At 29.6% G+C, this 13,988-nt stretch overlaps 1 protein-coding gene across 2 annotated transcripts; it reads left to right on the top strand.

Annotated features, from left to right (window-relative positions):
- The first annotated feature begins 3,034 nt into the window (after positions 1 to 3,034).
- Positions 3,035 to 6,354, top strand: LOC111284506 (putative alpha,alpha-trehalose-phosphate synthase [UDP-forming] 11). Of its 2 annotated transcripts, XM_089762364.1 has the most exons (4): positions 3,035 to 3,269; positions 3,396 to 5,328; positions 5,416 to 5,686; positions 5,856 to 6,354. In XM_089762364.1, exons 2-4 carry the CDS (start codon positions 3,446 to 3,448, stop codon positions 6,135 to 6,137), a joined length of 2,436 nt encoding a protein of 811 aa, XP_089618490.1. In that variant the 5' UTR covers positions 3,035 to 3,269; positions 3,396 to 3,445; the 3' UTR covers positions 6,138 to 6,354. The 2 variants fall into 2 exon arrangements, with proteins under 2 accessions (XP_089618490.1, XP_022728905.2); XM_022873170.2 differs by having other exon boundaries at positions 3,035 to 5,328.
- Positions 6,355 to 13,988: the final 7,634 nt, after the last annotated feature.

Here is a 13,988-nt window from a genome sequence, read left to right as displayed (position 1 = left end):
TCAATCATTCATTTCCATCTTCAGATAAGAAACACTCACTTGTGCTGGAAAATTGAATACTCCTTCGTCTTTAATGCCAAGTATTCTACAACAAGAAAGTCATAAACTAAAATTTGACCAAAATTAATTTAAAAAAAGCTAAAAGTTACTTTGAAATTTTGCACGTATAAAATTTTGAATGTCTCTTCAAATTACAATTATTTTTTAATAAAATGCTTCTATAGTCCCCAATAGCGCTGTACAAATGACACTGTAAGAAAATTTTAAAACATTGAAGTTTTAGATTTAAATTTTATTGTATGAGTTTGGTTCAGTTTTACTTTGAATTTATCTAGTTATGTTTAAGAACACTAGATAATTTATTGGTTTGTTTGATTATTCAGTGATTATAGATATAATATTTAATTATAATTATAACTTTTATTATAATTTAAAAAAAAATCTAAATTCAACATTAGTAGATATTGCATGAATTTTTCTTAATTGGCCTTTGTTAGAATTAGCTTTGAAAAATATTTATTTAAAGTACAAATTCAAATTGAATGAAAGATGAAACATGTTAAGCAGGGTAAGTTGAATTGGTAAAATTTGAATATTTTATTTGTAAGATTTGTTACTTATATTTTATTTAATGAATAATTTGTAAATCTAATATAATTTTTCTTTGAAACCTGCAATCTACTTTGATCTTGAATGAAAAATTCTCTTTTTTTTTTTAGTACAAATAATGCTATAGCATGAGGATAAAAAAAAAATTACACATAAATTTTAATTTATTAGATCTTATTTTAAAAATTGTATAAATTAATTTAATTAAAATTTAAATTAAAAAAAATCTCTCACCTAAACTTTTATGTAAAAAAAAAATTAAAGAGATGGGCAATTTTTTTGCATAAATATTTTTCAATAAAAAGGGCAAAACTATAAAGGCGTTAGAGAGGATTGAGTCATGGGGAGGACGTGGCGTTCATTTTAGCAAACGTACCAACTTTTGCAAATGAAATCAAAAAAAGAATCAAGGAAGCGTGTAAGTTGGTGCGTTACATGTCAACTTTTAAGAGGCTGGCAATAACAACTCGGAGGATACGCGAATCAGCCACGTAATCAGTCAAAGACACGTCCGTGACTTTGGCTTTGTTGAACCAACCAAACACGCCACGACTCCTCTGTAATAACTCCACGTGGCAATAATTATAACCTGTAAAATATTGCATGTGAAATTGAACAAAATCTGTTCGGGTTTTGTCCAAGATTTATGTCACGGACATAGAAAATTATTAAAATTCAAAAAAAATATATGGTAAAAATGAAAAAAAAAAAAAAGGAAAAAAAAAAAGCCAAAAGAAAATCTGAGGGATAGACGTCGAGAGAGTTGTAAGTTGTAATCTGTACACGTGACAGCGCCAGCGATGACAAAGTTTTTGACCGAGTAAACCTGTGAAAAGATTTACGTCACGTTTCTTTTATTTTATTTTATTTGTTCTTTGACGTGTGACTTTTTTATTTTTTTTTCTTTAATTTCCTCCCCCTTCAATCACGCTTCCACAACTTTACATTTAGATAAAATCTTGATAAATAATTAGTGCTCACTCTGTTTCATTTTTTTTTTTGGATATATCTTATAATTTTATTTTATTTTTTAATATCTAAAATATTTAATTTTTTATATTTTAAAATTATTTTTATTTTTTGACATTAAAGATTATAACATTTTAATTTTATAAAAAATTTTAAATTTTAATATTAAATACATTAAAATTAATTTTTTTAAAATTTCGTAAAAATTAATGCATGACACATAATATGAGACAAAAAATAATACAAAATTTCATTATTCCAAAAAATCAACGATATTATTTTATAAAATGTAATGGCAGAATGAACGTGTTAACCTAGTCCAGAATATTCCAATTTATTATGCATATTAATGAGAACTTGTCACATTGATGTTTGAGTCAAAAAATTTAGGAAAAAATGCTACCAATGTTTTAATTTCTAAAAACAATTGTTATTTGTGATTTATTAAAAGAATTATTATTGTTGATGCATTTTTTTTATTCAATGGGAAAGAAATTAATTGAAGGTTGAATTGATAAGTGTATCATACTTGCTACGAAGAAGGAAGAAGGTCAAGAAGAGTTAGAAGCAGTACTCCAAACGCTAAAGTTAGTCAAGAAAAAGAAAGGAAACAAAGATAAATAAAGAGAATAAAAAAAGTGCAAAGAATGTTGAGAATTGTTGCATGCCTGATTTTTTTTTTTTGCCGTTAGTCTGATTTAATCCTCCTTTTTTCGATACAAAGAAGACCCAGGCTTAAGAGAATTAAGGAAGAAGAATTTATAACTGTGGAGAATTGAACTTAAACTTTGCAAAAATTCACCTTAAAAGAAATAAATGAAATATTTAGTATTTTCTTTTATATTTCATAAAATGATAACATAATTAATTAAATAAAATAATTGTTTATTTTGAGATATATTTATAAAAAACGGATGATGCATTAATCAAGATACAAACGACATAACTACTAAAATATAACAATTATTTTATAATTTTGGACCATCTATGAATGATAATATCATTATTTTTATCTCTTTATTTTTTTTTTAATAATTTAATACAACACAATCCATAACATCTATTTTCAGTGATTTAAAATTTAATTACACAATTAGATAAACACTAATCTCACAATTACATTAAACCTACTCAAAAGATAATGGAGTAAGATACTAACTTAAATTCCTACTGTTATGTTTTACTACCTATCCAATTTCTCATTTATTACTGCTTTTATTTTTGTAACTTCAAAATTAAAATTAAACGTCAAAGGATAGTGTAGTTAAAATAAAAGTAACCGGCTCAACAGTGCATCAGGCAGAATAGAAATTAAGAGTCCGGTTCGCTTAGGGCAGAATCTCATGTTCCAAACCGTAGAGATAATGGTGCAGAATGATCCAATTAGAACGGTCCAAATCAATGCCTTTACGTATTCATACACATATAATTTCTTCTCTCTTTCTCTCACTCTTTCGTTCTTATCCTCTGCCTGCTTCTTTCCTTGTTTAAGAGCTCTTTCTTATTTTTTTTCTCTTTCTTTGGTTGCTCTATGGAATGTGTATCAATATCTTTGATTTCAGTCACTGCCAGATTCTTTTTTCTTTGTAATAGCCTTCTATAAATTCCTTAAACAAAGCCCTAAGCAGCATCCTCTCGGAAAAAACGAGAAAAAAAACTATAGAAAAACAATACAAGAAAAAGAAATTGAAGTCTGTTCTTCTTCATTGATTTTTTGACTACCCTTTTGTTCTTTGATTCTTTTTACGTTTGATACGCATATTTACATACAAATTTTGGCCTCTTTTGCTTAATCCTTTTTTGAAACATGGCTTCAGGTTGTTGTTTAGACCAGTTAAATTTGTGGTCTACCGATGATTTTCGAGTTATGAATCGGATCCCTCGAGTCATGAAGGTTCCAGGAGTCATCTCTCAATTCGAAGAAGATCAGCAAACCAAGTCTCGGAAAAGGGTTATCATCGTTTCCAACCAGTTACCTTTACGTGCGTCCAGGGACTCGGTCTCCGATGAATGGCGCTTTGAATTTGACGAGAACGATCTCCTTGCTCTGCTGAAAGACGCTTTCCCTCCTGACATAGAGGTGAGATACGTTGGAACTTTGAAAGCAGATGTAGATGTAGCTGATCAAGATCAGGTGGCTCAAGTTTTGCACGAAAAGTTTAGTTGTGAAACGATATTTTTGCCTGTGGATATGCAGAACAAGTTTTACCATGGTTTTTGTAAACACTATCTATGGCCTTTGTTTCATTACATGATGCCTCGTTTCGATCGTTCACAGTGGCAGGCTTACGTCTCTGCCAATAAAATATTTGCCGATAAAGTTTTGGAAGTGACCGATAGAGATGATGAAGATGAAGATCATGTTTGGGTGCATGATTATCATCTTATGGCTTTACCTGCTTTTTTGAGGAGAAGGTCTAGTAGGGTAAAACTTGGGTTCTTTTTACATAGTCCATTTCCTTCATCAGATATATATAAGACTTTGCCTGTGAGAGATGACATTCTTAGAGCTTTGTTGAATTGTGATTTGATTGGGTTCCATACTTTTGATTATGCAAGGCATTTCTTGTCTTCTTGTAGAAGGATTCTGGGTTTACATTCCGAGTCTAATAGGGGTCACATTGCTTTAGAATATTATGGTAGGACTGTGACTATTAAGATATTGCCTGCTGGGATTCATATGGGGCAACTTGAATCTGTTATGTCTGAGGAAAGCACGGTTCGGAAGGCAAAGGAATTGAAGGAGAAATATGAGGGGAAAATTTTGATGGTGGGCGTCGATGATTTGGATTTATTTAAGGGCATTAGTCAGAAATTTTCAGCCATGGGGGAGCTCTTGGAAACGAATCAGGAGTTGAGGGGGAAAGCGGTTTTAGTACAGATTACAAACCCAGCGAGGAGTTTAGGCCGGGATGTACAAGAAGTTCTGGATGAGGCCAATGGCATAGCGAAGGAGGTCAATAAGAAATATGGTGAACCGGGATACGAGCCAATCATTTTCATTAAGGGACCAGTTACTACACAAGAGAAGTTTGCTTATTATGCAATTGCTGAATATTGTGTAGTAACTCCTGTAAGAGATGGGATGAATCTGGTGCCGTACAAGTATACCGTTTGTAGACAGGGCTGCCCTGCTTTATGTAAAGCTCTGGGAATTGATGAAAATTCACCTCCCAGGAATAGTGTCATCATTGTCTCTGAATTCATTGGCTGCTCACCGTCTCTTAGTGGGGCAATTCGTGTCAATCCATGGAACATTAGTGAAATGGCTAATGCAATGTATTCAGCCATTGATATGCCAAATACAGAGAAACATTTGCGCCATGAGAAACATTACAGGTATATTAGCTCCCATGATGTTGCTTATTGGGCTCGGAGTTTTGATCAGGACCTTGAGAGAGCTTGTAGAGATCATTATTACAAGAGATATTGGAGAATTGGATTTGGTTTAGCATTTAGACTTGTTGCCTTGGAGCCTAATTTCAGGAAGCTGTTAGGGGATACTCTCAACTCTGCCTACAGGAGAATGAATAGCCGGTTGATCCTTTTGGACTATGATGGCACTATGATGCCACCGACTTCAGTGAACAAGGGGCCTAGTCATGAAGTTATCTCGGTCTTGAATAGTTTATGCGATGACCCCAAAAACATTGTTTTCATTGTGAGTGGCAGAGATCGGAATACTCTGAGCAAGTGGTTTTCTTCATGTGAGAAATTGGGTATTGCAGCTGAGCATGGATACTTTACTAGGTAATATTTTCACTTTGTGTTCATTTGATCCGTAGATATGTGCAATATCTGTTTTTTGATTAATAATATCGTTTCTTTTCTTGGTAGATGGACTAGAGATTCTCCATGGGAAACCTACCGCATTATGGACTTGAGTTGGAAAAGGGTTGTGGAGCCTATAATGCAACTTTACATGGAAGCAACTGATGGCTCGTGGATAGAGAATAAAGAAAGTGCACTCGTCTGGCACCATCAAGATGCCGACCCTGATTTCGGTTTATGCCAAGCTAAGGAGCTTCATGATCACTTGGAGAATGTCCTAGCCAATGAGCCTGTTGTTGTTAAAAGGAGGCAACAAATAGTTGAGTTGATGCCACAGGTACAGAGTGTTTTCAGAAGCTTATGCCTACAATTAGAGAACATTTTCGAATTTTTTCAAGATTTTGTTCAATGTTTGAGAAATGGGAAAGTCTATAAAAATGTTTTAATTCATTGGCTAGTGGTTTCTAGTGAAATATATTGAAGGGGTTTTTTCTGGTGAACTGCAGGGACTGAGCAAAGGCATAGTTGTGGAAAATCTTATCTCAACCATGAGAAGTAGGGGCAATTCACCGGATTTTCTGCTGTGCATAGGAGATGATCGTTCAGATGAAGATATGTTTGAGAGCATTGCGCGGTCATCCGCCAACCCATCCTTGCCGGCCATAGCAGAGATATTTGCTTGCACTGTTGGTCAAAAACCGAGTATGGCAAAATACTATGTTGATGATATTGTTGAAGTCATTGGATTGCTTCGAGGGATTGCAGAAGCAACGGTACAGGCAAATTGACTGTAGAAAAAAATCAACCAAAAAAAAGGGAAACCAAAGAAAAGGAACATTGTTTACATCAAGATTTATATTCAATTGGCTAGATTTTGTTTAGGGCTAATGATATAGGAAGCCTTGTACAGAGGATACCTTTGACAGATTCCATTGATTAGAAATGCTACACTGCTTTTCCATGATCTTTTATAATACTATCAACCAAACTTCTTAACCTGTCTAAGCATCTGCTTTTTCTTCGAACATTTCCCTTTATCCCCTTTTATCACCTGCACGTATATCAAGACTAAAAAGCATTGCATCTCTCTTTCCGTTTCGCATGTTGTTAGCTTCAAATATCTTCAAATTTGTTATAAATTTGGATTACATTGTATCTCAAGCCTCCTAATGACAGACAGTATGACTGGGAATTATTATTTGCAGATTCCCAAGTCGTTGAAACCGGTTTCAACAACTCGACTTTAGTTAAACTATTTGATCTACCTTAAAAAATTTTGTCTGAATATAACAGGGTGTTCAAAGCTTTAAGAGAAAAGATTAGGTAACAAAATTTTGACTGTAAGATTCAAACTTGGGTCGGTAACCGTGGTTTTATTTTCAAGCAGCCTAATGTTACCAAGTCAATCTTTGAAGGCAGAGTAGGAATGATCCTTAATTATATCCTCATATACCGGTCATATTTGGTTTCTATTCTTCAATAGGAACTAGATAAACTCATGACCTTTATTTCCTTTCTCTCCTCAATGACGCATATCCTAACTCTGACATTAGCTAGAAAGCTAACAAACAAAGAACATGTCTCCTTGAGAATATCAAAGAATTGAGATTCATTTGTGGGATAATTATATTACTATAAGAATGTTCGGGATATGCTTTCGATTATAGTTATTAGAATCAGATCAAATGTTAAATCGTTTAAGGTTTCGGGTCATCGATTTAATAATTCAATTATTGAGTCAATTGAATCAATTATTGATTCAATAAAAAATATTACAAAAAATATAAATATTTTAAAATTTTAAAATTTAAATTTTTAACTCAAATTATAATTTAATAATTCAACTATAAAATTATAAATTTTAAGGTATATCATAAACTACAAATTTTAGAATATAAAATTCATAGAACAATTAATTACTAGTTAGAAATGAAATTACTTAATATTTTATTAAAATCATATTTTATATTTTAATAATTAAAAATAATATTTATATTTTAATAAATATAATAAATAAATACTAATAAATAATAATAATAATTTATTAAAATATAAATATTATTTATTAATATATAATAATTAATCTTTATGCAACAAAACAAATATCTATATATAAAATTAATAAAAAGGAAATATTTATATTTATATGAAAATTAATAAAAGGGAAATTAAAATCATTTTTATATTTTTTATATGAATGTAGACTTTTTTTTATTAATTTTACATATATACATTTTTTTTATTAATTATTTTCGATCATGATCAAATAATTAATCATTTTATTAACATTATTTTTATTAATCTTATATATTATTATTTTTATAATTATTTTTAATTATGATATCAATTAATAAAATTTTTATTAAATCATCTTTTTTGAAAATTACTTATGTTTACACGTGTAAGTTTTTTTTTTATAATGTTATTATCTATATGTCTCAAAATATGCTAACATATCATTAATATAAAGTTACAAGGACTTTGATAATAAAAAATAAGAGTTGAGGGGTTTATTTAGATGAAAATAGTAGTATAAAAATTTAATTAAATTATTTTGAATACTTAAAGGGCTTTTTTTATGTTTTACTTAAATTTATTAATCGGTATTGAATCAATCCAATTAAAAAAAAATGATTCGATTTATTGATTTATTATGTGAACTACTAGTTTACAATAGTGTAAAGCAGTTTAATTATAAAATCGACTTAATTACGAAACTAGATCAATTTCAGCATCAATTCACCGGTTCACCTTAACTATGCTTTCAACCTTATCTTGGTGAGACTTTCCAACAAATTCTTTGGCATGATCTTTAACATATTGTTATCCTTAGCCCAATAGAGGAGACGACATCTATGATGATTTATTGAGAAATAAATTTAATAAATTACTGATGCATATCGTAAACATGGACTAAGGAAACTACTTAGATATTCTCTGTTCTATGGGGCAATAATATTATAGAATTAGAGATATCCATTTAGAGTGCGTGAATAAACATGATGGATGCTCAAGCATATGCTATTTATCTTGTTGCTAAGTCCAGACAATATAATTTATTGAACTTTCAATCTCGGTTCTATGTTGAATTCTTACACTTGCATGAATTGGATACCTCTTTTCTTGCATGGGCAAATATAGCAGATTATACTAGCAGATCAGCAGTTGATTTTGAATCATTTATAAAGAAGGGGCCTTGAAAACCTGTAAAAAACATGAGACGTGGCCTATCAAAATTGAAGCACATTCTTGGTGAGGATATATATATATATATATATATATATGTCCATATGTGCAACTAAGCTATTATTAAAGATGGACTTTAGCTCCAACGGTGAGGATAAGGGTGAGGTGGGTTTAGATAGAAATCATCATAAATTCGAGCTATATATAGTAATGAAGTAAAGATTTAGATATATATTGCCAAATTATTCTCGACTCTACAATGGTTCTAGTGGTAATTCATTACATTGACTAGTGGAGATTTTGGAGACGCAACATATCTCCTGCTAGATGAGAAAGTTGGAAGCTCTAGTGATATCACTTCCAGCATTTTCTGTGACCAATAGATGGAATCAAAAGGATCATATTTTCCTTTCATAGAATAGGTTTTATGGCTGGCCAGTGTTAAAACAAAAGTAAAAGCCTTGGAGAGGAGCTAATTCAGTGGGAAAAGCAAGTGCTCAAGGTAAAAAAGTCTTTGAATATAAGCTTATTGAGGTTTCATGGTTAGCTTAACTTATCATGAAATCATTATTCAAGAGAAAACTAAGATTGCAGTGAACTGTTTATTGATGCTAATAAAGTTTAACATCACTTCACACTAGGTGCCTCAAAAAAAAAAAAAAAAAAAAGCAACAGTGATATTTTTGAGGTAAATTTATAGTATAATGAGTACATTATCTTCACAAGTATAAAAGGTAAAATACATAGGAATGCATACAAATAAAGTTGGCTAATTAGGATAGCCTCCAATCTTATCAGCCTTACTAATTTTCATAATTGAATCAACCTTATCAGCCTTATCAACATCCTTAGTTGCATCAAGCTTATTAGCCTTATCAACATTTGAATCAATCTTGAACTTGTTATTCCATCCAATATATACCCCGCACATGGAACCATTGGGGATACCAATCTTGGATAATAAGAACTCAAATCTAGCTCGAGATAAAGGTTTATGTTATGCATCTGCAAGCTGATCAGCGGAAGGAATGTTTTAACTTGTAGTAGACCTTGATGAACTATTTTCCTAACAAATTAGTCTGATGCCAAGTGCTTCATTCTGGTTTGAAAAACTGGATTACCACAAGTGGCACTTAGATTGTCATAGAAAGCAATTGGAATAAAATATTATGTAACTTGGAGCTAAACAAGTAAGGATTGAAACCATGATAGTTTATGTTATAATAGTGTTATTTCACATCTAATAAATATATAATTTTTTATAGTCTTATATTCAAGTTAAACCTTTTTACTTATAGCTAATTGATTTTAGATTGGGTGCTTAATATGATATCAGAATCAGTCAGAATATCTTACTGTTGCTCTTTTCAAATTTGTCACGTTAAATTTTTTTTATCTCTACCTATACGTGATAAGAGCCTGTTAAAGTGAGTTTTTTATAATCTTATATTTTAATTAGATATCTCTACTTCAACAAATTATTTTAAGTTAAATGCTTAACTGTTTAAATACAAAGATAGCAATAGCTCGAAATTGAGCTTAGGAAGAGTAGCAAACAACTAATTTTTTGCGTTTTGGAACTTCTAGAAATAGAGGAACCACTAAGATAAACAAGGAATGCTGAAGTGGAGGTTCTATCATCTTGATTTCCAGCCCTATCAGAATTAGAAAAACCACTTAAACTGAAATTAGATTCCTTTTAAAGAAACAATCCATGAAATAAAGTGCCTTTGAGAAATCTGAAAACATATTTCAAGGCTTATAGATGAAGAACTGATGGTTTATGCATTAATTGGGACAATTTTTTGATAGCAAAGCAAATGTCTGGCCTTATTAATGTGAGATATTGAAGAGACCCAATAGCCTTTTCTGAATTTTTGTGCATTTATTATAGTAGAATCAACAAATAAATCAAGCAGTGTTTGTATTTTTTTGTAAGATCACCGTATTGATGTAATTTTTTGAGGTGATTTTATTATCGAGATAATTTTATTTATGATAATATTAAAATCATTTTATTTGTTTAATAATCATTAATTTTTAACAATTAAAAATAATTTGATATTATTAAAAATTATATTTTATTTTATTTTAAAATACAAAAAATAATTATGTATATTTTAATAGTTATACAAATTAATAATTTTAATGTTGCTTAAAAATAATAATTTGTAAATGTTAGTAACATGGGTAAATTATATAAAACCTCTTTGAGGTGAATTTAAAATCATATTTAATATTTAAAACGTGATAATTATTTTATAATTTATTTTATTATTTCTTTGCTTAAAACCGTTACTTTTTCTATTTTTTCTTATGTTTTTCCTTCTTCTTCGTCGTCAATTCATTATCTCTTTCTAAATCCAAATAAATTCTCTCTCTAAAACCAGACAAAAGAAGTTTTCCATTTTGATACGAGTAAAACCCAATAGCGATTAAGGAAAACATTCGAGTAAAACCCAATAATCAGTGACTAATTTCAGTGACCAATTTCAAGCTTACCAGCATTCTCAAACCATTACTTATGAAAACCATAGCCACTGCCATTTCTACATCATTGCCAATTCACCATTGATAGTCTACCTCATCACCACTAATCATTCAACTTAGCATCTACCCAAATTGCAACCACACTCTAGCAATCAGAAATTCCCAACAGCACTGAGAAGAGAACACGGAGGCAAAAAATGTGCAAAACAGTAAAGACCATCATTTCTTGTTACCATGCCTACATTGATTACCCAATTGTCAGCAATACACTGACAAGCAATCAATCATAGTTCAAACACAGAAAACCCACAGAAACATTGCACAATCAATAACCACTAGCAAACCCAATTCGACAGTCATCAAATATACAACAACCACAATAGCGAAAAACAACCAGCAGAAGAAAAATCATATGTTCATCACATTACTACCATCTACCCAGAACCCAACACCCTACTGGTGCTAATACCACCATCAAAACCAGCAACAGTTATCCAACAAACAAGAATCAAAGCAAAAATAAAGGGTGTGGTTGGGGTAGTGATGTTTGGGGCTTTTGAGTGTTGTAGATCTTAGTAGTTTTTTGGGTTTCCTTGAGACAGTAAAGAAAGAAAAACATTTTTGAGTGATTTTGGGTGTTTGGATGGCAAAGGAGACAAGCAGTTTGGTTTGAATCTATGGCTTTGGGTTTAGACTTAAGAAGATCTAGGAATTCTTTGAGAAAATTGAAAGGAAGAGAAGGTAAGATTTGCATTGGCAGCGGCATTCGTGGTGACAGTGATAGAGCGATGGTGGTGAATGACGGTCAGTGACCTTTTGGAAGATCTGAAACCATGAGGAGGAAGAGCACGGAGAAAGCTGCAACATATTAAAATTCAAATCAAATCGGATGATGAAGCAAAAAAATTAGAAAGAAGTGAGAGAGTTTGAATGTTAGAGAGAGAAAGACAAAAAAGAGTGAATTGTTGGAAGAACAAAAAAATAAAAGAAAAAATATTTGAAAATAACGAAAAAAGTCATAGATTTTGGGAAAAAAAAAGTAATAAAATAAATTATGAAATAATTAAGTGTGACATTTTAAATTTTACGAGTCATTTTAAATTTGCTTCAAATTATAAGGTGGTTTTATATAATTTACTTTAGTAATATTTATTTATTTTATAATAACTATAATTAAATTAATAAATATTTTATTGATAGATAAATTCATTTTTATAATATAAGTTATGGAAAAAAAATTTAAATTAAAAAATAAAACTAATCTATTAAATTTATAATAAAAGAAAAACAAAAAGATCATATTACAATAAAATATAAAAAAAAAGATAAATTATTTTTGAACTTGTTAAAATGAATATTAGTTTGAAAGTATAAAAATTTATAAAATAAAATAATTACAATTTTAAAAGAAAACAAGTTTTTAATTTACATATTAAATCAATAATATTAACTATTATTAATTTTACATATAACTTTTTTTAATAATAAAAATTTCTTATATTTTTAGATAGGAATTAAATCACCTTTCAAAATAGTGATTTAGTCAATCTCTTATATGTATGAAGGAATATTTAAACTTAATATTATGAATAAAATAAAAATGTTGTTTCTACTTACAATGTTGAATCTTCATATTTATGGCATTATGGATTAGGTCATTTAAATTACAAAAAATTGCATGCTATAAGTAAGCTTCTATTAGCTCTTGAATTTAGTTAAGATATTAATAAATGTAATACATGCATGTTGACTAAGGTTATCAACAATTTTTTTCTTAAGATTAAAAGAAATACAAAGTTACTTGAGTTAATTCACAGTGATGTTTGTGATATGCATAGTACTCCTACATTAAAATAAATATATTGTGACATTCATAAAAGATTGTTCTAGATATTATTATATTTATTTGTTACATTCTAAAAATGAAGTACTTGTTAAGTTTAAATTTATAAATTTGAAATTGAATTTTAATATGAATCCTTTATTAAATGCTTGAGGTCAGGCAATGGTTAAAAGTATTATAGTCAAATTACTTTGAATTATAATCTACCAAGTGATAGCTCTTTATACACCACAATAGGTTGTGTACCTAAAGGGAAGAACAAATCATATTCTAATCTTGGACAAAGATTTTGGTGCAAAGCTTTATTAATAGCTTGTTATATACTAAATAGATTTGGTAACAAAGAAACAAAAATAACCTTATATGAGCAAAGAAAGAAAAGAAAACCAAATATTTATTATTTAAAGGTTTGGAGATGTAAAGTTGTAGTTAAAATTTCAAAACCTAAAAGAAAAAAGTTGAGTGAAAAAGGAATATAATGCATATTTAAAGGATATGCACAAAATAGTAAAGCATATAAGTTCATGATAATTAAACCTAATGATTCAATTTCAGTTAACATTATTATTGAATCAAGAGATGTAATTTTTAATGAAAATATATTGAAATCTGTTTTAAGACAACTACAATCACCATAATCAATTCATCTTACAAGTGAAAAGGAAATTCCAAATTCATTACAACATATTGAAATTAGTGATAAACCTTGTGAAGAAATAAGGACAAGCAATATGGTTAAAAAAGTAAAAGATTTTGGACCATATTTTTTTATATTTCTTATGAAAGGGATTGGTGAAAGCATAAATAATAAAATTCCTTATTGTTTTAATGTGGAGTCTAATCCTATTATATATGAAGAGGTAATGAGGTTTCAAGATTCTATTTTTTAGAAAGAAGCAATAAATGACGAAATAGACTTAATAATAGGAAATAACACTTAGATTTTGGTTAACCTTCCACCAAGTTCCAATCTAATAGCTTGTAAATGGATTTTCAAAAGGAAAATAAAATGGATGAAACCATAGATAAATTTAAAGCAAAGTTGGTTGCCAAGGGTTTTACACAAAAACAAAGGATTAACTACTTTCATACTTATGCTTCAGTAGTTAGAATTGCTACA

This window comes from Durio zibethinus, chromosome 6 (genome assembly GCF_047325235.1).
Source record: "Durio zibethinus cultivar Kanyao isolate XHJ-2024 chromosome 6, ASM4732523v1, whole genome shotgun sequence".
Taxonomy (NCBI): Eukaryota; Viridiplantae; Streptophyta; class Magnoliopsida; order Malvales; family Malvaceae; genus Durio; species Durio zibethinus.
The sequence above is the reverse complement of the archived record's forward strand: the minus strand, read 5'-3'. Positions and strand labels throughout refer to the sequence as shown.

Coding starts and splice junctions, on each gene's coding strand:
- LOC111284506 (XM_022873170.2), top strand. CDS start 3,386: ATGGCTTCAGGTTGTTGTTTAGACCAGTTAAATTTGTGGTCTACCGAT. Junction 5,329..5,415: donor GAGCATGGATACTTTACTAG/GTAATATTTTCA, acceptor TTTTCTTGGTAG/ATGGACTAGAGATTCTCCAT. Junction 5,687..5,855: donor TAGTTGAGTTGATGCCACAG/GTACAGAGTGTT, acceptor GGTGAACTGCAG/GGACTGAGCAAAGGCATAGT.